At 44.8% G+C, this 26,385-nt stretch overlaps 1 protein-coding gene and 1 pseudogene across 4 annotated transcripts; one reads left to right on the top strand and one right to left on the bottom strand.

Moving 5' to 3' along the window:
* LOC127768918 (uncharacterized) lies at positions 1 to 2,042 on the top strand (annotated as a pseudogene).
* Positions 2,043 to 4,612: 2,570 nt separating this feature from the next.
* Positions 4,613 to 9,307, bottom strand: LOC127768501 (putative F-box/LRR-repeat protein At3g28410). Of its 4 annotated transcripts, none has more exons than XM_052294093.1 (5): positions 8,944 to 9,307; positions 8,360 to 8,415; positions 7,323 to 8,222; positions 7,072 to 7,227; positions 4,613 to 5,309 (listed from the first exon to the last, which is right to left on the bottom strand). In XM_052294093.1, exons 2-5 carry the CDS (start codon positions 8,399 to 8,401, stop codon positions 5,019 to 5,021), a joined length of 1,389 nt encoding a protein of 462 aa, XP_052150053.1. In that variant the 5' UTR covers positions 8,402 to 8,415; positions 8,944 to 9,307; the 3' UTR covers positions 4,613 to 5,018. The 4 variants fall into 4 exon arrangements, with proteins under 4 accessions (XP_052150053.1, XP_052150052.1, XP_052150051.1 ...); XM_052294092.1 differs by having other exon boundaries at positions 8,959 to 9,306; XM_052294091.1 differs by having other exon boundaries at positions 4,614 to 5,309; positions 8,979 to 9,306.
* Positions 9,308 to 26,385: the final 17,078 nt, after the last annotated feature.

Below are 26,385 nucleotides of genomic sequence, written 5' to 3' on the forward strand. Positions count from 1 at the left end.
CTGCCCTTTCCCAATCTCGCCGCCAAATTCTCCGGCGAGACGGCCATGGAGGTCCCACCTTTTGCTCGCCCCAATCGAGCCTCGCCGTCGGCTTGGGAAGCGGATTTCCTCGAGAGGACAAATCTCACCATGTCGACGGTGGAGTACGCGCTTCCTACCGCAATCATGACGTCGCCATCCTTCGTCGCGGAAGGCGCTGGAGGAAGCCAGATTTGCGCCATGTATTCCTTTCAAGCCTTCAGTGAAATGATAAACGAGAGGAACGCTGGCAACTCTTCTGGCAATGTTCTGGTCCTCCAGTGACGACTTTGTGGAGAATGAATTCTCAGTCAGGGAGGGTGATGCAATCTCCATGAGTCATGTACAAGAGACTCTCCAACGGTTGGCTCCAGATCTTTACCAGAATGTGTCTGGCGCCCTCGATGAGGTACACTATACAGAGGATGGAAGGCCACCGAAGAGTGTAGTTGTTTCGCTCAAGAAGCTAATTACAAAGATCACATCCGAGATGACACCTACTGAGTTCGTAGCATTCTCACTGGAGACGAGTCGCAGGGACTTGATTCACCAGCTAAGTGATGTGTCCCACCAGGAATTTCGCCTTAAGGTCTTGAGGTCTCTTCAGTCTGTGGCATCTGCTTTAATCCGTCTCCACATGCTGGATAAAGAGATGTTGGAGCCCCACCTCTCACGGCCAACACTCTTGGGGTGCAAAGGTAAAATTTAGCATTAGCATTGTTGATGCTATGACGTGTACGCCCTGGATCGTTCGTAACTATCTTATATTGTGTGTTCCAGATGATTCACCGCTAAACCAGGATCCATATTGGCCCCACTTTCAAGTTTTATCAGATGAGGAACTAAGTGTTGAAGTCCGTCGAGGCTCCCTGCCAATGTTCTGAGGTAACACTTTGATTGTTACTTTTGTTCCACAAAAATATACTATATTGCAGAAATGGACTGGTTTCAAAAGTATTTGTATAAATATACTATTTTTATACTGGGCTTGAAAGACCGGTATAAAAAGAGAAGGGGTAGCGAGCAGCCGTAAAGAGTAGAATGGTAGCGGTTTATGAGATAACAAAAAGTATAAAAGAAAATTGTAAAGAGTATTCTCCTCGCATCAGGAATTCGAGTCATAGTATGATCCATTTTGCTGAGTATATTCCTTCACAAGTGTCGTTTGTGCTTTTATAGTCTCACGTCTCAGCAGTCAGCACTAAAGTACAAATGTGATAGTATAATTGAAGATTTTCTTATCATGCATTCGTTCCTATATGCATCTTAACCTTTCCGTCAAATAATTGTTTGTCTCACTTTTGAGTCATTTTCCTGACTGTTTATTGTCAACTTCGTTCATTTGTATATGCATTGAGCAGAGCAGATAGTCTTCTTCTCTTCAAGACAAGACATTTGTCAGGATCTCTCTAGGTCATTGAGGGCTAGCATATTGGTCAAAACAATGTAAAAGAACCTCTTAAACTGCATAACAGAAATTTCAACTCTAATCCCATCAACTAACCCTGTTTATGTATATAGTTATTCCATTAGTTTGTTGCTACTCTTAAGACGTGGCTTTATTTTTTTCTCATTGGCTTGCCTTTATGAAGTGGCGTAAAAGTTGAATACCCTATGTATTGTAGCGGTTATGCATATTGTTTTGATATGCGATGCCTGCTAACGTGTCTTTTGAACATAGCAGAAATCTATGCTGTGCATCTACTGATTTATTTGGTGTTTACTGAGATGCTATGTTTACTTTTTTGTCTGCCTTATGCCTGTCGTGCAGGTTTGATTTTTGTGCAAAAGGAGGTGAAGAAGAACTAGAGGAAAGTGAAGAGGAGAGAAAAGTCGATGTTGTTTCAAAGCTTCATGCCATATTGCGCCCCTTCCTTCTAAGGCGGATGAAGGTGGATGTAGAGCATATGCTTCCATGAAAGAAAGAGATAATCATTTATGCTAACATGACTGACCATCAGAAACAAATCCAAAATCACTTGGTTGAACAAACATTTGATGAATACCTGCATGAAAAATCAGAAATTGGTACGGATGCTTATGCACATAGTCTCCTACACACATTCCTGTTGGCTTAAAAAGTTAATCCAACAAGTGCTGAGTATTGCAGTTCTGTGTGTTGTAACACGAGGCCAACACCATTCCTCCCATTCGGTCAAAACACTAACAACAAAGGAGGTCGTGAAGACTCCCAAGTGTTCAAGGCAGAAAGTACCTTTTCGCATGGTAAAATACCTCTCGAATGGGAAAGTATCTGAGCCGGCGCCCCTAAAGTCCTAATCTTCGATTCTTCGTACCTGCCGTATCCGAAAATTAAGGTAGAGCTGGGCTTAAATTTTCCATCAATGTTCAACCATGTCAAACTGCCAACGGTTCTGCGTATCTCGGCGTACAGCCGACTTCTATGTTCTATCCACCTGACCTCGGTGCACAGCTGCGCCTGCATGCGTCAGGCCCGCAACGCACATGACGTTGCGTTTTGCACGATTTGGTCCACTGTTTCTTTTGCGTGGAGGATAGCCTCATCAATCATCCAAGTGCTTTGCGCCGCGGCACGGAATCATGTGTACAGGTTGTACTCGTAGGAGTATCTTGCAACTGCAGCTCGTTCATTAGATCCTGTGTCGCCGATGATTTTTGCCGTGTACACAGAATTTTGTAGTGGAACAGGTTGGCTCGCTCTGCTGAATTTCGTCCATCGCCTAACCGGGCCAGACATTCGTGACGCAGGTCTGCAGCTGCGTCATGAAGAGAGATGCATGCATTTCCATTCAATGCTGACGGCTCCGCCGTGCTGGACTCGTTCGTGCTCGCCGGCCGCCGATCGAGTCCGCTCCGGTGATGCGAAATAGAATACCGAGTAGCAAGATACTCCGTATACAGCAGTTGTTTCCCTCTATCCAAATACTACTACCCACATTACCTAATAAGCCAAAACGCTTTATTACAAAATACAAATTAGTTTATAAGTAAAAATTTTCTATATGTGTTGTTAGCGATTTAAAAGTCAAAACTATACTAAATATATCTTAAAATTAACTTTAAAATTAACTTCAAAATTAAGTTTAAAAATTTAAATTTTAGCTTTGAATTTGGTTTATTATTAGAAGCCCTAAGGCTGACGCCTAGTTCAATAGAGCAACTTTACTCCTTTTCATTACCAAGTTTCCCATACTGCTAAACATTATGTTTTATGTAACAAACATTTATATAGAATTTTTTTAAAAAAAATCAAATTAATTTATTTTTAAAATTTAAATTAATTAATCCTATGCTAACGATCTGTCCTATTTTCCAAATCGCCATCAACTCTAGCTGTTCGTTTTGGGTGTTGCATATGGAAACTTCGTGTCACATAAAACAAGTTGAATCGTTAGAACATGATTAATTAAATATTATTATTATAAATTTGAATTGAGTTTTTTTAAATAAACTCATATGTAAAATATTAAATGTTGCGTATCGTTTATCAGAAATAGTAGCAGCGGTCCAAGTCATTTCCAGTGTGCCCTCGCTAGTCGGTCTCCCCTGGTGATGGCTCCGCACAACGGGCAAAGGCCGGAGGCGGGGGCTTCACGCGATGGTAGCCGGCGGCAGGGGCTTCGCGCGATGGTGGCCGACAGCAACGATACCGATGGTGGTGGCTTTAGCTTCGTGCAGCGCTAGCTGAGCATGGGACTTCACAAGAGATTAGGTTGGTAATCCTCCAGCGATACTACGCCTCGAGCTCAGGCGACCAAAATCGGTCACCTGACTCAGGCCAGTGACATGCTAGGTGTCATCAGGCCAAGCGAGTGGAAAGAGGGTTGAGGGTGGCAACCAAACAGAGGGTAAAATAACTTAGGCTGTTGTCTCAGACCATGCAAGTTTTTCTCAGGACAGCAATCAAACAAACTCTTATTCTTTTGAGAGTCTAAACCAGAATAAACACTTGTGTTCGTATGCTTATACGATCTTGCGTAGGCCAATGTACCGCGCGAGGCCGCCGACGCCGATGCCGACGACGACGACGACGACGACGCAGTCCAAGTCCAACGACACTCGTGTAGTCGTGTGCCACTGGATTCCCTATTGTTCGTACGCGCGCGCAGTAATTGGTAGGGTTCAGCCATTTAGCAAAGGTTTCTCGACCTATGATGGACCGATGGTTGGTCGCTGGGGCGTTCCACCAGCCAATTTGGCGAGGAACAAAGTGACAAACTTGGATTGGATTTGAATTAGTAGGTTCAACTATATGAACAACTTGGAATGCTCGTGAAAAGAACGTACGGGCCACTAAAGCCATCATCACAAATGATAATTACATAATTTTTTTTAATAAGAAAAATGATCAGACGTATCTCAAAATATCAAATCATATATTAAAAAATGTTTGGGTAGAGGACCATATACGCGTAGAAATGATCACGTGAAATAACTCCTATTGTATATACATAGTGGTAGTAGTCTCTCCGGGTTCATAATACTGATCATTTCGGACATGAGCATCAATCTAAAAATAACTTTGACCATTATTTTCTATTATAATAGGTATAAAAATGTTAACAAATATATGGTTTTATCAAAGTACTTTTTAAGACTAATCTATACATGTAGTCACCTTATTTGAAAGACAAATATTTTAAAAATGATTCATAATCAAATATTTTAAAATTTGCCCTCACCCTTGTCTAAAACAAGTATTTTAAAGAAAACACTGTTGTGCTGATAGTAGCTTGATTCGTTCATGGAATTAATATATGCTTAGGCTATTTAAGACTTTTACAGCCGCAGTACCCCTCAATTCCCCCAAATTGTCGTGTCGTGGAACGTTTGTGCTTGCACGAGTGCACGGTACAGGTACAGTGCAGGACCATGCTGCACAGAGAGGACATCACGCGTGCTAATCCATTGCAAATTATTGGATTTCATCAATTTATTGTAATAAATTATTAGTCAAAGGCAAAGACTGCATCTTGGAGTGAGCTGACGTCAAAAACCATATTTCATGCGGCTTTATCTCACAAAACAGTGAGGACACCCTGAAACTCCTGCCTCTTAAGAAGCTCTTTGGCAATCCTGCGGCCTCTTTCCTCCAACCAATCAACCGTCGGGAGACCCTTAATTCTAACCATCGGATCCATGATCATACAGTCAATTCTACTAGCACAACGACGAATGTGGTGTGCTAGCTCGATCAGCCCCTGCCAATGACAGGCTCCAGACATGACCACCCTCTTGAGCTTATCATGCCGATACGGTAGCATATCCACTCTGATCGCCTGTCTGATGACGAAATCAGAGAAGCGAAACTGCACGCAACAAATCAGCGCACTTGTGAGTTCCATCGCATAATGTTTCCGTCAGTAATTCATCCAATGTTTGGAATGCATGAATTTATGGAAGAAGAAAAACTAATTGGAAGGAAAAAAAAGCAAACACAAAAGTCAAAACCAGAGTGTTTGGAATCGGGTCGGTGCTGTTTTATGAGCAGCAGCAACAACATCACCAACAACAATAATTATAAATTAATAATAATAATAATAATGTACTAATATGTTGTCCTCAGAACAGATGCTATCCTAACGAATCTACCCTCATAAATCTAATAGCTTTTATATAACAGATTGTTTTAATCTATTTTTAAAATTTCTCTTATAAGCATAGATTTCAAGATGAAAACTGGAAGACATCAAATCACTCTAACCCTACGGTTTCCCATTTCAAACTAAAGGAGCACACCTGCAGCTTAAGAATAGGATCATCACAATTGCCAATAATTTTTATAAGGTGCCAACACATTTCGAAATTTAAAGAGTAAATTTCATAAAACCCCACCTATTATGGTCCAAGTTGCACAGAACCACATGGATTTTAACATGTCACACATAACCTCAAATATTATAGTCCTAAAGTTTCACAAAACCACGCCGTTAACCAAATTGACATACTCCTATATCAAAATTTTAAAAAGATTTACTTACATGGATCTAACATTTATATGATGGATAAATCTCTACTATTATAAAAATTGAAGATGTTTTTGCCGATACTTTTGGTACGTCATTCGTATATGAATCGGTTTTCAAGTTCGTTCGCTTTTGGAAATACAGAAGGAGTCGTATAAAAAATCTCTTTAAAAAATTCGCATGCTAACTTGAGATGATTGGACTCCTAATTGCAGCTCATGATTTTCTAGAAAAAATATATATCCAAGAGAATTCTCAGAGTGATTTTCATCTTAACTAAACTGGAGTATATAATAATAATAAAATTAAAATAGCCTTCATCCGTTGCAACGCACGGGCATTTTTTCTAGTAACTTATAAATTTGAGATGTGATTGTAGAACTAAAAAATGTGATAAATCAATGTTGAAATGATCAAAATCGTGGTTTTGTGAAACTTTATGGCCATAATACCTAAGGTTATGTGCCACATGCCAAAACCTTTGGGTTTTGTGCAACTTAGACCATAATACCTAGGGTTATGTGAAATTTACTCAAATTTGAAACAATCCAATATTATATATAGACTCTGTGACATAAATGGGATGATACCATTAAATATGCATATGAAATTATTCCCATATTAGCATGACTTTGTAATTACAAAACAACAGTACAATGCAAAAGAAAGTAACACTCAAAGGTCAAATTGTAATTGTGGCTTCAAAATATTAAAAGAAGGAATGGTTCTAGAACATTATGCCAATAAAGAATCCAACAGGCTTCAAAATATAAACAAAATTGTATTGTATCACAAAATAATAAGGTAATAAAGCATGGTAGTCTCTAATTTCCAATAGATAGAAACTTTGTTACCCTTTTGTATTTTTCAACTATAAGATCAAAATCGACCAACTCCAAATTTAAGCAATGTAGTTGTAGCTTTAGATGAATGAAAATAACAAACATACAGGAAATTGAAAAATAAAAAGATTTGTTTTAGATGAATGAAAGAAAAGTAGGTAATTGAAAATAACAAGGATGATGCTGTGCCACCACAAAAATGTCTACACATAATGCATGTTTAAGAAATTGTAACAGATTTTGAAGTTGTCAAAGCCACTCACATGCAGTTCCAGTTCCTCTAGAACTGGAGCGAGCTCCAAGAGGTAGGCCAAACGAAGAATCCCACCAACTGACCTGCCGTCCCCATAAAGAGGCAAATACAAGCTCAGATGCCTCAAATTGATGAATCTCACTGAGGTTTTGGCAAAACTTTGCAACTGAAACACAACCATGATAGTCAAGGTATGGATGAGATGACAAACAGATGTCTAACTGATTAATGAATTTAATTGCTTTCAGAAAGAGATAAAACCTCATCGTAGATGCAGAGTGTCGAGGTAATGGAGAGTTTCTGCACATGCGGAAGAGCGGCAGGAAGCTCGGTGCAGATGTAGTCCAGATTATCACCATAAAGCACGCTCTTATGTAGCAGTTTAATGTTTGCCTCCATCACCTTCAGAGATTCACTTAGTGCCAACGGAATTGGCCGATTGGTCAAATCGACCGATGTGAGGTTTGGAGCTTCCAGATCAACCTTTTCCATGTAGCAGTAGTGCAAAGAAAGATAACGCATCCGGCGCAGTGGCTTGCACAAGGTTAGCTCAGTGAAGGAAGAGCAGCTGATGCTCAGCCACTCAAGAGCAGTGCACTCCGACAGCATCAGATGTTGGAAGTCATTTAAAAAGGAAACTTTGTGCAGGGTGAGCTTCTTGAGGTTTGCAAAGCCAGTGAAACCAGTGGTTGCTGTGTTCAACCAGACGTAGCTCAGATGAAGGGATTTGATATGAGCAGGGGAGCGGTCAGGGACACTGAAAACATGCAGGTGGAAGATGTACTTTTCATCAGCTAAGCCCCTGAAAATACCCTTCACTCCAGGAGTGAAATCAAAAGTGATGTGCCTTGCTCTCGACTTGGAGCAGAAGCCAACCCATCTGTTGACATGGCAGGTATGTTTCCTGCGCAGCCCAAACTTAACAACAAACTTATTCAGGGTAGGAGGTGCACATAGCTGCCGCAAAAGACTGTTGACTCTCCTGGCAAATTTGGTCCTTGTACGTCTTATGGTTTTATTCCCAGGCTTGAACATGGTGGCCCTGGTGAAGACCAATTTCGGGCAGCAGCTTCTCCACAGCTTCTGCCACTTGCGAGAAAGAAGGCCCATCCGTGAGGACTCTCTGAATGTTAATCGAGACAGTATGCGGTGCAGGACATCCTGCACATTCGTAGGTAGCATGATTAAGGATTAATTACCGAGTAAACTGATTCATTACTAAGTAAAGAGTTCGCTCATTCTCTGGAATCATTTAGCAGATGTGTAAGTGTGAAAGGCACATTGAATTAATCGCTTACATCGGGCAGATGGTGAAGTTGCAGGGCTTCTGGCTTGGTCATGGGAACAGATTTATCTGGTATGAACATGCCAGATCATGAGAATACAAAGATGTAACTCCCAAAATAAGCATTGGGCAATAGTTTAACCACAAATAAGCGTGTGACCTTAGGAATTAATGTAGAATCAGTATAGTGCTGGCTAGTTCTAGCTAAATAAAATAATTTAGCTATGGAATATGCCATTTTTCACTACAGTTCCATTGGAGGTTGTTTAACAGAGTAAAAACAATCGATGCGAGATACTACACTAAACCGACCCCTGCAGCCGGCAGCTGTACACCGAGCCAACCAAATGAAATCAGATCAGAACCTCTGTCACTATTCATATTGGAAATTTCAGTTAGCCTTATTTACTTGAATAATATAAACAAGAGCTAATGGTATACTATATTATATGGGATCCAAATCGCTAGGCAATTAAACGTATCGTCAGAAAGCATCACCTTTTCATAGCCTGGCCACAGGCGTCAGTGCATAACAACATCTTCTCAACTTGAATGTATGCATCACATATCCACAGACAGGAAGCAAAAAGCAAATACCTGATGAAATCTTACCGGTCTTTTCCGGGTAATACCTCGATTTGGCTTGCTGTACTTCTCCGCCAGGAAGCCAACGACGATGCAAGGACCCGGGCAGCGTAGAGGGGATGTTAGAGACGCGGCGGCAGTGAGTCCCCACGCGCCGGCGGGGCAGGGAAGGCCACCTCCGCAGATCGGCCTCAGCCCTCAGCGGCAGTGAGAGGGTTTCACCGATAGTGTGGGGAGGGGGAAGGAGCGGCGGCGGGACTGAGGAGGCGGTGGCGGCGCGGGACGGATCTGCGTGAGTCTAGGGTTTCGTCGGTAGTGGGGGAGGGGGCGGTGGCGGTGGCGGCGGGACTGAGGGGGCGGGGGCGGTGGCGGCGCGAGTCGTGGCGGGAGGGAAAGGAGCGTAGGGGAGAAGGTCGTGAGGAGGGAAGGGCGCGCGCGGTTTGGGGGAGCGATCGAGGGGTAGGTCTGATGCACGAGTTTTCGCGGTCACCGGCGCGAGCGAACGAGAAACCATAAAAACCGGGAAAAAGTACACGGAACGTCTCCCAACTTGTCATCAACATAAAAAACATCATCGAACCGCAAAAGAGATCCCTTAACTATATAAAACCGGTCTCAATAGGTCCATCAGCGGTTTTGATCCCGGTTTTATCCTACGTGGCTGCTAAGTCATCATGGGCCCCACCTGTCAACCTCCTTTTTTTTCCCTCATATCTCTCTCACTCTGGGCAGGCCGGCGCCGCCGGCCGATTGGGTGGGGAGGAAGTCGGCGGCGAGGGGATCAAGGCGGCGGCGGCAGCCTCCTCTCTGTGCTCGCCGACGAGAAGGAGCGGCAGGCAACCACGGCGACGGAGCTGGAGCCACATGCGCGGCCGGCAGAGGCACAGGGCGGGAGGAACGCGTCGGCGTCGGCTCAGGGGAGCAAGGCGGCGGTGGCGGTGACGACTCGGTCACTGGGGAGGGGCGTCGGCGGCGGGGAGGGGAGCAAGGCAGCGGTAGCAGCCTTCTCTCCATGCTTGCCGACGAGAAGGAGCGGCGGGCAACCGCGGCGGCGGAGCTGGAGCCACATGCGCGGCCAGCAGAGGCGCGGGGCGGGAGGAACGCGTCGGCGTCAGCTCAGGGGAGCAAGGCGGCGGTGGCGGTGACGACGCGGTCGCAGGAGAGGGGCGCCGGCGGCGGGGAGGGGAGCAAGGCAGCGGTAGCAGCCTCCTCTCCATGCTCGCCGACGAGGAGAAGCGGCGGAGCTAGAGCCACACGCGTCATGGTAGGGGCTCCCATCGATCTTGTAACATCCTGGCCTAGGGTTTAATAGGATTAATAGAATACTCATATCAACAAGTTGCAACTTCTTTTCCGGAAGCCGATCTACAAAGAACTCCAGGGTTAAGTGTGCTTGGCCTGGAGCAATTTAGGGATGGGTAACCGATCGAGAAATTCTTCTCGGGTGCGCACGAGTGAGGACAAAGTGTACAGAAAAGGACGTTACAAAATGGTATCTAAGCCAACTCAGATGTAAAGAAAAATGGTATCTAAGCCAACAAAATGGTATCTAAGCCAACTCAGATGTAAAGAAAAATGGTATCTAAGCCAACTCAGATGTAAAGACTTGTGTTGGTCTATGAGGGCAGTCTATGACCTATTAAAGACTTGTGTTAGTCTGTGAGGGCTGTCTATGACCTATTAAATACTTGCTATCAGATGTAAGCGTACCTGGCCTGGGGGAAGGCGGAACGTGTGGCTCAGATGTAAAAACTTGTGTTGGTCTGTGAGGGCAGTCTATGACCTATTAAAGACTTGGTATCTAAGCCAACTCAGATGTAAAGAAAAATGGTATCTAAGCCAACTCAGATGTAAAGACTTGTGTTGGTCTGTGAGGGCAGTCTATGACCTATTAAAGACTTGTGTTAGTCTATGAGGGCTGTCTATGACCTATTAAATACTTGCTATCAGATGTAAGCGTACCTGGCCTGGGGGAAGGCGGAACGTGTGGCTCAGATGTAAAGACTTGTGTTGGTCTGTGAGGGCAGTCTATGACCTATTAAAGACTTGTGTTGGTCTGTGAGGGCTGTCTATGACCTATTAAAGACTTGCTATCAGATGTAAGCGTACCTGGCCTGGGGGAAGGCGGGACGTTACAAAATGGTAGACTTGCTATCAGATGTAAGCGTACCTGGCCTAGGGGAAGGCGGGACGTTACAAAATGGTATCTGAGCCAACTCAGATGTAAAGACTTGTGTTGGTCTGTGAGGGCTGTCTATGACCTATTAAAGACTTGTGTTGGTATGTGAGGGCAGTCTATGACCTATGAAAGCCCCAGGCATGTAAGCGTACCCGGCCTGGGGGAAGGCGGGACGTTACAAAATAGTATTTGAGCCATGTAAGCGTACCTGGCCTGGGGGAAGGCGGGACGTTACAAAATGGTATCTGAGCCAACTCAGATGTAAAGACTTGTGTTGGTCTGTGAGGGCTGTCTATGACCTATTAAAGACTTGTGTTTGTCTGTGAGGGCAGTCTATGACCTATGAAAGCCCCAGGCATGTAAGCGTACCCGGCCTGGGGGAAGGCGGGACATTACAAAATGGTATCTGAGCCAACTCTTGGTCTGTGAGGGCAGTCTATGACCTATGAAAGATGTAAAGACTTGTATTAGTCTGTGAGGGCAGTCTATGACCTATGAAAGCCCTAGGCGGGACGTTACAAAATGGTACCCGGCCTGAGGGAAGGCGGGACGTTTCAAAATGGTATCTGAACCAACTCAGATGTAAAGACTTGTGTTGGCGGGACTTACAGTAAGCGTACCCGACCTGGGGGAAGGCGGGACGTTACAAAATGCCTATGGATGTAAAGACTTGTGTTCGTTACAAAATGGTATCTAAGCCAACTCAGATGTAAGCGTGCCCGGCCTGGGGGGATCAAAATGGTATCAGAGCCAACTCAGATGTAAGCGTGCCCGGCTTGGGGGAAGGCGGGACGTTACAAAATGGTATCAGAGCCGACTCTCGCGGTTTCACGGGCGCGTGTGTCGCAGTTGCACATGCATGGTGCGCATGGCTGGTGTGGACCCGGAGTGGTCACACAACATGGCACATGCGCTCAGTGGCGGATCCAGAAAATAGATTCGTTGGTGTCATAACGTGTCTATCGGTGTCACAGTATGTTAATTATGCTTAGATCATAGTGTTATAACATATAAATAAGCAGTTTTGCTATAGGTTTTGCCGAAAGTCGTCGGTGTCGCCTGACACCGCTCATACTACTGTAGATCCGCCCCTGTATGCGCTGGCACTGGACACACGGACGTGGCTAAGAGGGGACGACGTTCGGGACGTTCCTGGCCTGGGAGGGGACGTTCGGGACGTTCCTGGTCTGGGATTGATCGACGGGGGCGTCGATCTCTCTGCAGGGGGTGAGGGTGTAACATCCCGGCCTAGGGCTTAATAGGATTAATAGAATACTCATATTAACAAGTTGCAACTTCTTTTCCGGAAGCCGATCTCCAAAGAACTCCAGGGTTAAGCGTGCTTGGCCTGGAGCAATTTAGGGATGGGTGACCGATCAGGAAATTCTTCCTGGGTGCGCACAAGTGAGGACAAAGTGTGCTGAAAAGACTTGTGTTGGTCTGTGAGGACAGTCTATGACCTATAAAAGCTATCAGATGTAAGCGTGCCCGGCCTGGTGGAAGGCACACCGTGCTCAAACGGCAAAGGATGGGGCTGCGGTCGTGGGCAGAACGCGGCAGATGCGGACACTCTTGGGCTACCCTGGTCGCTGCTCCCAGACGAAGGGCACCGCACCGGGGTGGTGGATGGGGCCGGAGTTGAGGTCGGCCTTGTAGTAGTGCAGTGCGTCGGCGTGGCGCACCGACCGGAGTGGCGTGCCCAGGTCGATCCGCTTGCCCCCCTCCACCATCAGATGATCCACTCGCATCGCTCAAAAACTACACAACGAGGAGGCGAATTAGGGGGGACAAAATCGTCCGATTGCTTCGGCCGCCGCGGACGGGAGAAAGGATTGCGGCACCGCGTGTGGATAGTGGTAGGCGAACACTAGAAAAGAAGAACGCACTGTGGTTTCGGTGGGTGCGAGCTTACTTGCTCTACTCATGGCGGTCATGGGGCAAACAGATTAGCCGCTGCAGCTGCCAGCGAAGCCGCCGCCTCCACTTCCACTATAGCAAGTGCGGAGTGACTCGGCGCGGCGCATCGCGCAGCGCGGATGCGGACGGCGGCATTGCCTCCACCGCCGCGACGCCAGCCGCCAGACCTCCTCTTCTCCCCACCCCCCGGCGGCCTCCTCCCCACCCGTCGGTCGCCTTGCCGCCTACCCATTGGAGAGAGAAAGGGAGAGGAGGGGAAATAATAGAGATGTGATGAGGTGGCATCATGATAGGTGGGGCCCACGTGGGTTCCACGCTGACTCAGCAACCACGTAGGACAAAACCGGGATCAAAATCGCTGAGGGACCTATTGTGAGCGGTTTTGTATAGTTAAGGGACCCCATATATCTGGTTTTGCGGTTTGAGGACGTTTTTTATCCCGATGACAAGTTGAGGGACCTTCGCTGTACTTTTACCAGAAAAACTGTCGTGCCTTTCCGTGGAAGTCCAGCCCAGTTATGAAAAAAGATAATAATAATAAAAAAGACTACGACCACTTTAAATCTCTTAACTACTGATCGAATCTGATTCGTATCCTTGAACCGCAAAACCAAACATATTGACCCATAACTATTTAAACAAGTGTAATTTTACTCTTTCAACGGTTTTGGATAGCAGTTTTGCTGATGTGGCGCCTACGTTATGGTATTGACCCGGTCTTCGTCAAACTTGGCATTGATGTGGTGTTTATATGTAATTAAAATTTAAATATATATATGGGGCCCATTTGTCACTCACACATTAAAAAATGTGGGCCCACTGACATGTGGAACCCATATGCCATCCTCCCTCCCTCCCTTCCTTCTTCCTCCCCCTTTCTCCCTTCTCTCTCCACTTTCTCTTCGTCTGCAGGCGGCGGCGGCGGTCGCCCGAGGGCCGGAGTGGCAGCGGGGAGCGGCAGGGGGGCGCTACCTCGAGATGGAGCGGGATGACGTGGCCTCAAGCCGGAACTACGGCTCGTCGTCCTCAAGGCGGAGTGACAACGCCTCAGCCTCAAGGAGGCGGCGCGACATGAGGATGAGCAGGGCACGCCCACTATATATTCAATATATTCAAGGGTATTCAAATGTATGTCTAAGATTTTTGGAAAAAAAATAAGTATATATACTCTATGTTTCATATATCTCTATCTCTATTATTATAAAAATTATAAAAAATTAAAGATATTTTTTACGTCATCCATATTTAAATCAGTTTTAATTCTATATTTCCGTCCGCGCGAACTAATTGAACAAAACTTCTTCCGCCCGTAATTAAAAATACCAAAAAAATTCGATTCCGATTCCCCGTAAAAATGGGTGGAAAACCGTCCGAAAAAAAAAAGAAAACAGAGTGAACAAAAAATCTGCCAAAAGAAAAGTCCGATTCCCCTATAACACGCAAAAAAGTCGTTCGTCAAAAAATTTTACAAAAGCCAAAAAAAAATCCGATTTGTATGCAACAATTAAAAAGAAAAAAATCCCAAAAATGCGTAAAGAAAGGCGAAAAAAACAAAAAGGCAGTCCAGAAAAAAAGACCGAAAAAAGTCATCCAAAAAAATAAAAAGGCAAAAAAAAATCTCTACTATTACAAAAATTGAAAAAAATTTTGCCAGTATTTTGTTACGTCATCCGTGTATGAATCGGTTTTTAAGTTCGTTTGCTTTTGGAAATGCACATCCGCATTTGAATCGGTTTTTAAGATCGTTCACTTTTGGTAATATAGAAGGAATCATATAAGAAATTTGTTTTAAAAAAAAACTCGTATGCTAACTTGAGACGATCGGACTCCTAACTGCAGCTCATGATTTTGTAAAAATATATATATCCAAGCGAAATTTCATAGTGAATTTCATTTTAACTAAACCATATAACAATAATAAGATTAAAATAGGGTTCACCCGTTGCAACACATGGGCATTTTTTTCTAGTAATAAAAAATAAACAAAAAAACTTTTCAAAAACCCAAAAGGAACAAAACGTTTCCGTCATAATTAAAGATGTTTTTACCGGTATTTTTGTACTCATCCATGTTTAATCAGTTTTTAAGTTTGTTTGCTTATAGAAATATTGATCTATGTTTGAGTCGGTTTTTTTAGTTCGTTCGCTTTCGAAAATACAAAAGGAGTCGTATAAGAATTGTTTTTTTAAAAAAAAACTCACATGCTAACTTGTGACGATTGGACTCCTAATTACAACTCATGATTTTTTTAAAAAAAAATATTCAAGCAAATTCTCACAGTGAATTTAACCCTAGCTAAACTGTATAACAAAAAGATTAAAATAGTCTTCATCCGTTGCAACTCACGGGTATTTTTTCTACTGTATTAAAAAATAAAGAAAAAGGCTTAAACTACTCATCTTGGGCCTTGTTTCACCCTTCCTCCTCTATTGGCCCCAAATTTTCCACTTCCCTCCCCTTTCCTCTCTCTCAGGCTCTCAACCCACACTCACTTTGTCACTTTGGACCGCAACTCACTAACTTAGCCCATTTCCCCTCCCCTAACCGGCTAACCAAATCCCCAAAACCTAGGACTGAGGGCCATGTATGACATAGAGCATGATGAATCTCAATCTAGAGATGAAGACAACGATAGTGGCATGTATGACATAGAGCATGATCCTGGACTAAGGGCCTGTTTGATACAGCTCTAGCTCCAACTCCACCTCTCCTGAGATGTGGTAAGTAGGGGTGGGAAAAAAATTAAACATAGAAACTTTATACAGATATAACTTTATACATAGAAAGTTTACACGTATAAACATTCAACGTATATTCACATGAACTTTATATGTATATACTTTATACAAATAAAATTTATACGTAGATATTTTATACACATAACTTTATACATAGATACTTTATACACTTAAACTTTATACAGATAAAATCTACGCATAGAAATGTTCTACCTAACAATCATTAGGTAATAAACTTTTTACAAATGAATTTAAAATAAATTTGCATCCCAAAGAAGCACAAAATATCCGGGTGGGGCATGAACCCGTGAGGCCCATGTAGTTGGAGCAGCGTGCCGCAACAATTCCCGAATTGGCTACACACACGTGTCCAAAGCTCCCAACCACGTATTTTCCCATTCGCGCGATGAGCAACGCGCGAACGTTCACATATTATCCTTCTCGGTGATCGAGGGGGTCGGGTGTCGCGTGGCCGTGCAAGGAAGGTGGTGGAGTGGGTGCAGGGCGAGTGAGGGGAGAATTTGGGCCGTTAGATTAGAGGGTAGATAAGTAAAAGCTGTTGGATTTGTAAGACGTAAGAATGTAAGAGTGTAAGGATGAGAGATGAGTAAAATGAGTTGGTGAATTATTAGGAAAAAAATAATAAATAGAAAGAAAGATTATACATTGTAATTTTACAAATATTGGAAATATGCCATTAAGTACCCTTTTCAGTGTCGCGGCTGTAGCCTGTGACACCTCACTGACTCTGAGCGCTGCGGACGGTGGGCCCCACAAACCCGAGGGGTAGGGTCACTGTCACGGGCAGCGCTGTGATAGAGGGGCTCCGGATCGACGGACCGGATTAACTGGATCGGCGTGATCACAATGGCAGGTGGGCCTCACGGTGCAGCACGACTGAAGCATCTAGGCCCGGTTGTTAATTTTAGTAATTAATGACAAGCGCTAATTGTGGATTAACCATTATATTGAGCTATACATTTTAAGTTAGGTCCACATTATGTATGCGCATGGATGACTACCGATGGATTAAAATTTGATGGCGCAAAGCGAAGAGAAAAAGACGGTAAACTAGTGTTTTAATTCTAGGCAAAATTTGCTACATGACACTCAAAAAATATGTAATTGGCTGGGAGTCACTGCAAAAACGTGACACGGATGATGGACACTACAAAAATGGTGTAATTGGCTATAGGACACCGGAGACAATATTTTATAATTTACAGGTCAAAAGAGTTGAGGAACTTTTCGAGATGGCGAGATTACCCCTGGTGCCATCTTCCTCCACCTGAAATCACAAAATTTGTTTACCTGGGAGCAGCTGCCGGCGAGGTTGTTGACGGTGAGGTAGCCGGCGGCGCCCACGCACCAGGAGCAGCAGACGAACGGAGGCGCCGCCACTAGGAGTAGCAGACGAACGGAGGCAGACGCGGTCAGGGAGGGACGGGGGTCAGCCGCGCGCGAGGCCGGCGGCGTGGAGCGCTAGCAGGTGGCGGCCGCGTGCGAGGCCGTTGGCGGCGGCGGCACGGAGCACGAGCAGGAGGCGGTAAGAAGATCTGGAAGGGCCAACAAAGAGAACTTACAACTGCGCCACAGCTCGTCTAGGTAGATGACCTCGTCGACATTATCGACGGAAGCAAAGAGACTGCATTGCGACTCGCGGACGGCGTCCGGATTGCCGTCCTCTTTCTTACCACAACAGCCGGTGCGGAAGAGGTTGATATCAAGCATCGTCGTGTGATGAGGTGGAGCCGCGCCGACGGACGACTTTCGGTTGGCAAAGTACAACGAGCGGCGGCGCACGGTAGGGTTTTAGGGGACTTCTCCGATGCTCCATATATATCTCTACTATTATAAAAATTGAAGTTATTTTTGTCAGTATTTTGGTATGTCATCTGGGTTTGAGTCGGTTTTTAGGTTTGTTCACATTTAGAAATACAGATTCATATTCAAGTTGGATTTTTAGCTCATTTGCTTTTGGAAATATAAAAGGAGTCGTATAAGAAATATTATTAAAAAAACTCGCATACTAACTTGAGATGAAATACGGACTCTTGCAGCTTATGATTTTCGAAAAAAAATATCCAAGCGAATTCCCACATTGAATTTTACCCTAGCTAAACCGTATAACAACAATAAAATTAAAATAGCATTTACCCGTTGCAACGCATGGGCATTTTTTCTAGTATAGGAAAAAGGTACATTGAAAGTCCCTCAACTTGTCATCGAGTTACAAAATCGTCCCCCAACTACCAACTACAAACTAGATATATGACATCTCTCAATATAAGAAACCGTTCACTTTAAATCCTTCGATGATTTTAACCCCGATTTTATCTGACGTGGTGGCTGAGTCAGCGTGGGACCCATGTGAGACATATATCAGGATGGGAAATGGATCCTCTGACTTTGGCTGTAAAGTCACGGTGTTGCAGTTCGCTTCATCCCAGCCGACCACTATATCCAACGGCACACATACATCTTCCCTCCTTTGTTTGCATACCGTGCGGCCCAGTTCGCATGCGGCCGGCGCGGGAAAAACAGAGGTGCAACGCTAGATATAGTGGAGGGAAAAAAGCAACCTCGCTCAGTTTCGGCGCCAGAGTAGAACACTCTAGGTCTGATCCTTTCTCGCTTGTAAAAGAAAACGAAGCAATGGAGTGCCAGCAAACAGGGAAAGGGAAAGCAAGAAGGAATCAATTGAAGATTCATCTTCCACCTTCGGTCAATTTCTGCTTTGGTGAAGAAATGAAAAAAGAGGCTCAACGAGAGCACCACGGATCCAACAGGTGAATAGTACTATGCTCTGTTTGTCATTCCTGATACGAGGGCCATAAATTTTGATCCAACAGATGAGCATGAGCTTAAATTTTTGCATGATCAAATTTCTGATGACCTTTGCAGTGAAGAATTATTTCAGTTATGGAGCTTGTATTGTACCCACTACCCGGTGCAATACCTTGTTTTTTTTGTCAATCGTACTGAACAGTAGTCACAATAGCCATTGCTTTGTAGTGTTGTCCAAAACACAGTGTATTAATAGTGCTGTCCGAACTGGGACGCACGGTATGCAAGCAAAGGAGGAAAGATGCATGTGTGTCATTGGATGCAGGAGGGTGGCAGTGGTCGGTAGGGATGAAGCGAACTGCAACACGTACCGTGACTTTCTGGCCAAAGTCAGAGGATCCCTTTCCATCAGGATGCCATCATCACCCCTCTCTCTCCCTTTCTCTCTCTCACCTTTTCTCGTCTGGCAGGCCAGCCGACGGGGCGAGGCGGGAGAGAAGGAGGTCTGGCGGCCGGCGACGCGGGAGAAGGGGCAACGAGGTGGTGGAGGCGGGGCCGCCTCCTGGAGCATGCGGGCGCGGCTCCATGTCACCGCCGGCGGTAGCACGTCGGCGCGGCTCCATCGGCTAGGCGTTGCAAGAACTAGCGGGAGTGCGCAGGAGGAGGAGCCAGACGATGAAGGCGGCGGCGCCGAGGAGGAGGAAGGCGGCGATGATGATGCCGATTTCCTTGTTGCAGTGAAGTCCGGACATGTTGGTTCAAACATGAACCCAGACGGTGAACTCCGGAAGCTCAAGGACCGATTCGCGACATGGAAGAAGTACAAGTATCGGTTGAAGGAGATCAAGGTAAATCTTTAGAAGGTTGGTGAGGAGAAATCCTGAAAAAGATGGTGGGGGATTATATATGTAAAAGCAAGAAGTCTGTACATGTATATTAGTTCTTCGTTGTCAGTGTATGTATGCCACTTGTATGTAGAGAGATGAACCTGAGATATGGAAGGGTGATTAAATACGGATTATCCGCCACGAGCGAATAGAGATAATGCAACATCAATTATATGTGTACAGTAAAAAAACCATCGAATTCGCAAGGTGTTTTTACTCCATTCCTGCCTTGTCTGCAAATATCTTGTCTCTGTCGCAACTCAAATCTGCAAAAAGATTGTTCCTTCAGAAATATGAATGATGAACTCTGTATCCAGTACTTGATGCAAGAAAATGCCACAGCAAATTAGCAACAATCAAACACTAAGTGTCGTATGGATCATTACAAAGTACACAAATGTACAAATTAACCATCAAGAGTTAATTAAGCATAAAGCAGCTGACACAAAAGTTGCAACTAACAGACATCGTACAAACCCAAAACCCCAACTATTATCAGTTTCTGAATTCTGGATGGATCATCACAGCATCGTACAATCTGTGCAATCATTGGTACATCGAACGATGGAGAGTAGTAGTCTACAATGGCGGCTTTGGAGTTCAGGAGCCCGACGCGAACTAGGTGGCGTAGACCCAGGCTAGTTCGCGTTGTTGGCGACGGGGTCTAGGTTCGAGTAGTCTACAACCATCGTCACCCGGCTTTGGAGTTAAGGAACTGAGCGTGTTGTGATGTGTTGTGAGCACAACACCCGGCTTTGGCGACGTGTTACGATGTGGAGGGGCTAAGCACAAAAGTGTTGCCTACATGGCATGCCATGTTGGTGGTCAAACATGGTCAAAGCATAATTGGACCGGGTGGCACATTAAACCAAGTTCACGGAACTAAACGTACAAATTTCAAGTTCACGGATCTAAGTAACACCGCACCACCGCACCACAAGTTTAAGGACCGGCCATGTATTTCACTCTAGATGAATTATAATGGCATATTTCTAAACAGGTAAATTTGTAATTGTATGGATCCAATTAACCCTATCTTTTCCCTTCATTTTTTTCCCTACTTCCTTTTACGAGACGACAGAAAATACATGAGAAAATAATAATAGTAATAAATTATATAACGGATAAATACATGAATTTAAGCGTGTTGAAGAATGTATGTGGATTGGTAGTAAAAGTTTAGATGGGTTTTTCAGATTTGAGAAACGCTTTGATACAATTTCATCTGTTTGTAAGGAGGTTACTTGCAGGATAATCCTAGAAAGGCCAACACAACAGGGTCATGGTTGCACATGATCTTTTATTTCTTTTCAAAACTTTTGGATTTGATGAGCTGGGCTAATTGCCAAAAGTTGAGGGCAAACGCCGAAGGGTAGAGGGGATTGACAACAACAACAGAGCTCACCCGTCCAGCCGTCCTTTAGCGTGACAGAGAAATGTTGGTAAGGGTTTCAGCCCAACGGTACCAAAGGCAGACAGCTAGCCCAAATGGAAAACTCTTTCTTCACGGGCCGAAATGCCAAATCAGAATGGAATAGGTTCACTTGTCATCCCTCAACTTTACGTCGAGTTTGCATAACATCAATATACATAAGTGGTTTTACTGATGTGGCATCCTATTCAGCGAGGAGACAATAAAAAAATATATGGGGCCTACGTGCCAGTGGTCTCTCCTTCTTCCTCCTCTCTCTCCCTTTCTTCCCCATCTACTCTCCCTGTCCACGCCAACGAGATGCAACCAGCCATCGCATCTGCGTCGTTCTCGTCTATGCTAGGGAAGCCGCCACCCTCCTCCAACATGCCACCGGCCGTGCCTCTCGACAAGGCATAAGCTTCTTTCCTAGATTCGATCCCCACGGACAGGCTAGATCCACCGACCACTCCCCCCTCATTTTCCCTCTGCCAGCATCGCCGGCGTGGCAGATCTGCCCCATTGGCGGATGTACCTACTCACCAACGTTGAGCGCGTCATCGAGTGGCCCAACCTTGTCCAGATGGCCGCCTCGGAGTGGAGGAGCTGGAGGAGTGTCAGCATAAGGCAGCACGCGGATGGGATGGTTGGTTGCAGCTCGCTGGCACGGTGGGGAGAACAGATCGGGAAGAGAGGGGATGAAGAAGGAGAGGTCATTGGCACGTGGACCCCACATAATTTTCTTATTCTCTCACTGCTGAATAGGATCCACGGCAGCGAAACCACTTATTTATACTACCATAGGATCTACTTTGCATGGTTTTAGTTATATGAGGAGTAAAGATTTCTGATATTAGAGATTAGGGATGTCATATAAACTCGACGTAAAATTCAGGGATGGTAAGTGAACTTATTCCAGACAGAATCTATACTGGTTGCGGCCGTGAAGCCCACATGGTATCAGCCACAGTTCACAGTGGTCTACAGGACTTCAAACTCTCATGTTCTTCATGGGCTGCTGCCTGAAAGAAAGTCCGGTTTACTATTGCCGGTAGCCATATTCCGCATAATTTCATCATAAAAATCTCATCTAATTAAGCTCAATATCATTGTCGTGCTAACAGTAACTAGAAAAGTGCAGTATTGTTGTTGGTTTGTGTAACATTTGGCAGGGCCACAGGATATTGTGTAGGCCGTTGTTATGTTTGGTTGAGTGCGACACTGGTGTTTAAGATTTGACCAGCTTAGCCCTGGTGTTTAGTTCGTGCCATAATTATCGTATGCTATACGTTTTAAGATATCAAGTGCCCTGGAGTACTTGTTAAAAGCTCGTAAAAAGCTCATTTTACCACAACTTACAAGTGTGACCAACAAACCACATATAATTATATAAACTTTTGCAGAAAAGTGAGATTGTCTTCTCTCTCCCTTTTTTTAGTACTAGATTATCTTCCAAACAACCCCTTAATCTGAAGTCGATCGCTAGCCATCCTGATCTCATGCAACTACCGTGGAGGACAGAGAATGGGTGGAGTTCCAGGCTATTGGCTCCTACCCGTACATATACAATGATATCATCATCATAACAGTACTTAAGCAAAATACTTCATCCGTCCTAAAATATAAGAACACCTATGACAAAATGAAGCATACATTTTCTAATACTATTAACCTAAACAGAAATATCTCATTTGGTCCTATCTTCCTATATTTTAGGATGGAGAAAATGCATTACTACTTCTTCCGTTTTAAAATATATTAATATAGTACTAAATTAAACACAATCGAGTACTACAAATTTAGATAAACTCTATATTTAAATTTTTAAGACTAGATGTACAATGCTTCATCTAAACATTAATCTAAGAAATACATTAGTCTCCATACTATGAATCTACTATCATCTACGGTGCACGGCAATGACTCCAATCGACATAGACTGGACCATACATTAGACATTATGCTCCATGATTTGAGGCCTTCACTGTACACGCCACGCCAGCTATACATATATACACGGTACACGCCTCCATGGACCATTGCCGATCAATCATATGCGTGCATAGGAATAAGATAACTAAGTCTGATCAGTGAGAGTACAAGACAGTGACTCGTCACTGAATACGCATACCAACATCTAGTAGAGAACAAAAAAATAAACAGAAAAAATACGCATACCAGCTAATCCGAGTAGCTAGTCCTGTTTACCCTAAAATTCAGGGTAATCAACACGCCGTCACATACGGAGTAGGAGTACTCCAGTATATTACACTCACGCACCGTAGCATCAGTTGATAATTAACTGCGTGTGGACAAACCGAGACGCATTGTTGTAACCAGAAGCGCGCAGTAGTAGATGATCAGGCCGTGGTTTTTTACCTTTTCAACCGCACAATCCGGCACGTTTTCCTTAAACCGCGGTAGCCAGCTGGAGTGGTACGTGCCTGCTACTACCTGCCAAGCGTCGGCGAGTGCGGACACACAAGCAACAGGAGAGGAGTGGTCGAAATCTACGTGCAGCCCCGCACAAAGACAGCGGATCCATTAAAACGCGACGCGTCCACGTCGCTCGCGGGTGCGCATCGGTCGCCGTCGCCCCGCCACCGAAGAAAAATCCAACCCCCCGCCCCCCCGGGCGGCGCTTGCAGCTTTCGGCCGCGCGACGACGCGATCACATCGAAAAGCGCCCGCAACCTCACGAAACTTTGCGCGGGCGCGCGACGGCGGCACGGCGCGCGAGACGTACGCACGCAAAGTGCGCGCGCGCGGGAGTCTGAACCCTGAGCGCGACCGGTGGTTTTTTGTCGCGTACACCGGCGTCACGGGGACAGGGACGTGACTAGCTCCAGGCAGCGCGCGCGTCCGCGTCCGCGTCGTCGTCGTCGATCGATCGAGCTAGCGACCGGCGGCGCGCGGCCAGCGACGACGCGCGCGCGCACGCACGGTGTGAAAGGCCGGCTTGACCCTATCTGAGCCTTTACGACCGGTGCGGGCGGATTTGCTTCCGTCCCCGAAACTCGTTTGGTGCGCGGCTAGCTTTCCCGGAGGAGAAAAAACGGTTACGCGCGTTCACTTGACTATGGCAAAGTGATCAGATATCGGGATATGCAAAGCAAAGCGACGTAGTTTCATTCTTTGCTGAGATCGGAGGGAAAAGTGGCAAGAGATGACCTGAACCGGGCAAAGAACGTGTGCTTGTGAGATTTATTAGTGCCTTGGCAGGACAGAATTATGGTGTTCCTTTCCTTTATCCGGGCTATAGGCTACGTGAACGTGATCCACGCTTCCCGAGCAGAGAGCAGCTCGAGATTCACGTCCCGACAGATTAGAATGGTTACAAAAAAAAAACTCAGCTGTTGACCCAAGGCTGGGTTTTGCACGTCATTTGGGTCCTCAAAGTCACGGCACAATCATTTTCAGACCCCCTGGCCCGTCACTCGGGCTAGCTAAGCTAGCCGCGCACGTGTAAAAGTAGCTTTATAATACGCGAAGGCGTATAGTTTAGTGGTAAAGTGCGATCCGTGGACCGTGGTAGGAATGTAGGATAAGCACCGTCCCTAATCTCAATACGATAAGAGACACGATAGCTGGTCGATCGTGCCACAGAGGTTATATCTAATTTTATTATATATATTTGAAAAAAAACTAATTAATCATGTGCTTAAACCATGTGATCAAGGTGGTGCTCAAAATTTTCTCGTCGCAATACGCAGCAATACTGCTATAGTACTGTCTAGTACTATCGGCTGTACCGTTTATTACATGTATGGAAATAGCACTACGTATAGTATAGTAGTATACGGGAGTATTGTGCTACACCTTGATGTAAGATTTGTTTGGAGGGTTTTTGATTCTGAAGAGAGCTGTCGGGAAGGATGAGTTAGGTTGGCTTTTTTTTTAGACGGAGGGAATATGTTATCATGATTGGTTTTTTAAACAGGGGAGTATATGCTAATTATGAGTTGCTTTATTTTAGTTCCCAACAACAGCTTTCAAACACACCTTAAAAGCTAGAAAATCAACGTGGTGAGAATTTTAAGAAACACAAGCATTAGACTATTTAGGAGAGTAATGGTTTTGAAAAACACTCCCTCCGTTTTATAATGTAAATCATTCTAGCATTGCCTACATTTATATATATGCTAATTAATCTAGATATGCCTATATGAATTTATATAAATGTAGATAATACTAAAATAGAAACGGATGAAGTATTCTACAGCTCTCAGAGTATCATAAAAAAGGCCAGTAATGTTTGCCTATCCGCGATTACGTGCACCATCCATCGTCTCCACGTACGTCGTTCGCCGCAGGGTTCGCACTCGCGGGGCGTGTGTAGATTCGCGGGCCGGCTGCAATGGGCGAAAAGCTACGAGTAGATCATCGGAGGAAAAAAGGCGCCGGCAAATCTCGGAACGCGGCGTAGTAAAAGCAAGAAATTAAAAACAAAGCACCGAGATCGGCTGACGTCGCCGCCAGCCGCCCCGGGAAGGGAAGCCTCGGTCAGGTCTTCGAGCGCCGTTCCCACGTACTCCGTACGGACGCAACCGCATGGCGCGCGCGCATTTTGAGGGCTGGCCGGCGCCGCGGGCCCCTGCCGCTGCCAGTGCCAACGTCGCGGCGTCACCGTGTTGTCCGTGCAGCTAGCTAGTCATCACTGTAGCTGGCGGAGACTCGCCGGCTCGACGGGCGACGGCCATGCACTTCCATGGAGCAGCACCACAGACACCGGCCCGTCGCGCAATTCTGCGTCGCTAGTGGCTAGTGCTACTCGTCAACTCCAGCTGGCATCGACGGTCATCGTCTCACAAACATGTACTGCCTCCGTCCCTTAATATAATAGGTTTTAAGTTTTTGTTTACAATGTTTGATCATTCGTTTTATTCAATTTTTTTTAAAATTATTATTTATTTTATTTGTGACTTACTTTATTATCTATAGTACTTTAAGCATAACTTTTCGTTTTTTATATTTAAAAAATAATTTGAATAAGACGAGTGATCAAACGTTGAAAACAAAAACTCAAAATCCCTTATATTGTGGGATAGAGGGAGTAGTACGAGTAAGAGCAAGTATAACAGTGAGCTATAAAGTCTACTATAAGTTTAGGTGGAGGAGAGATGTAGTGAAAAATCAAGGGTGTTGGCTCTCATGCAAGAGCTAACTTATGAGAGAGGAGGAGAAAATTATAGCTAACCTTATAGCTAATCTATTATATATGTTGGCTTTAAAATGAGCTAATAGTAAGAAGTGACCTATACTATTATCCTTGCTATAAGAGCACCCGCAATGATAAAGTAAGGTGCTCTCTATAAAACATGTACATCTCAGCAATAGACTCGATTAATAGTAAACCACCTTAATAGTATGTCTACATTGGTATCTATAGCTCTCTTATGCATTGTCTCGTTTTTCTCTATAGACTATCTCTAAGTTAGTAGATAGCTTTACTCTGTCTCTTCATTTAATACCTTCCAAGTAGGAAAATATGCTGACATGGATATTTTGTATAGAGCCTATAGATAACTATTGTGG

The sequence above is a fragment of the Oryza glaberrima genome, chromosome 3 (genome assembly GCF_000147395.1).
Source record: "Oryza glaberrima chromosome 3, OglaRS2, whole genome shotgun sequence".
Taxonomy (NCBI): domain Eukaryota; kingdom Viridiplantae; phylum Streptophyta; class Magnoliopsida; order Poales; family Poaceae; genus Oryza; species Oryza glaberrima.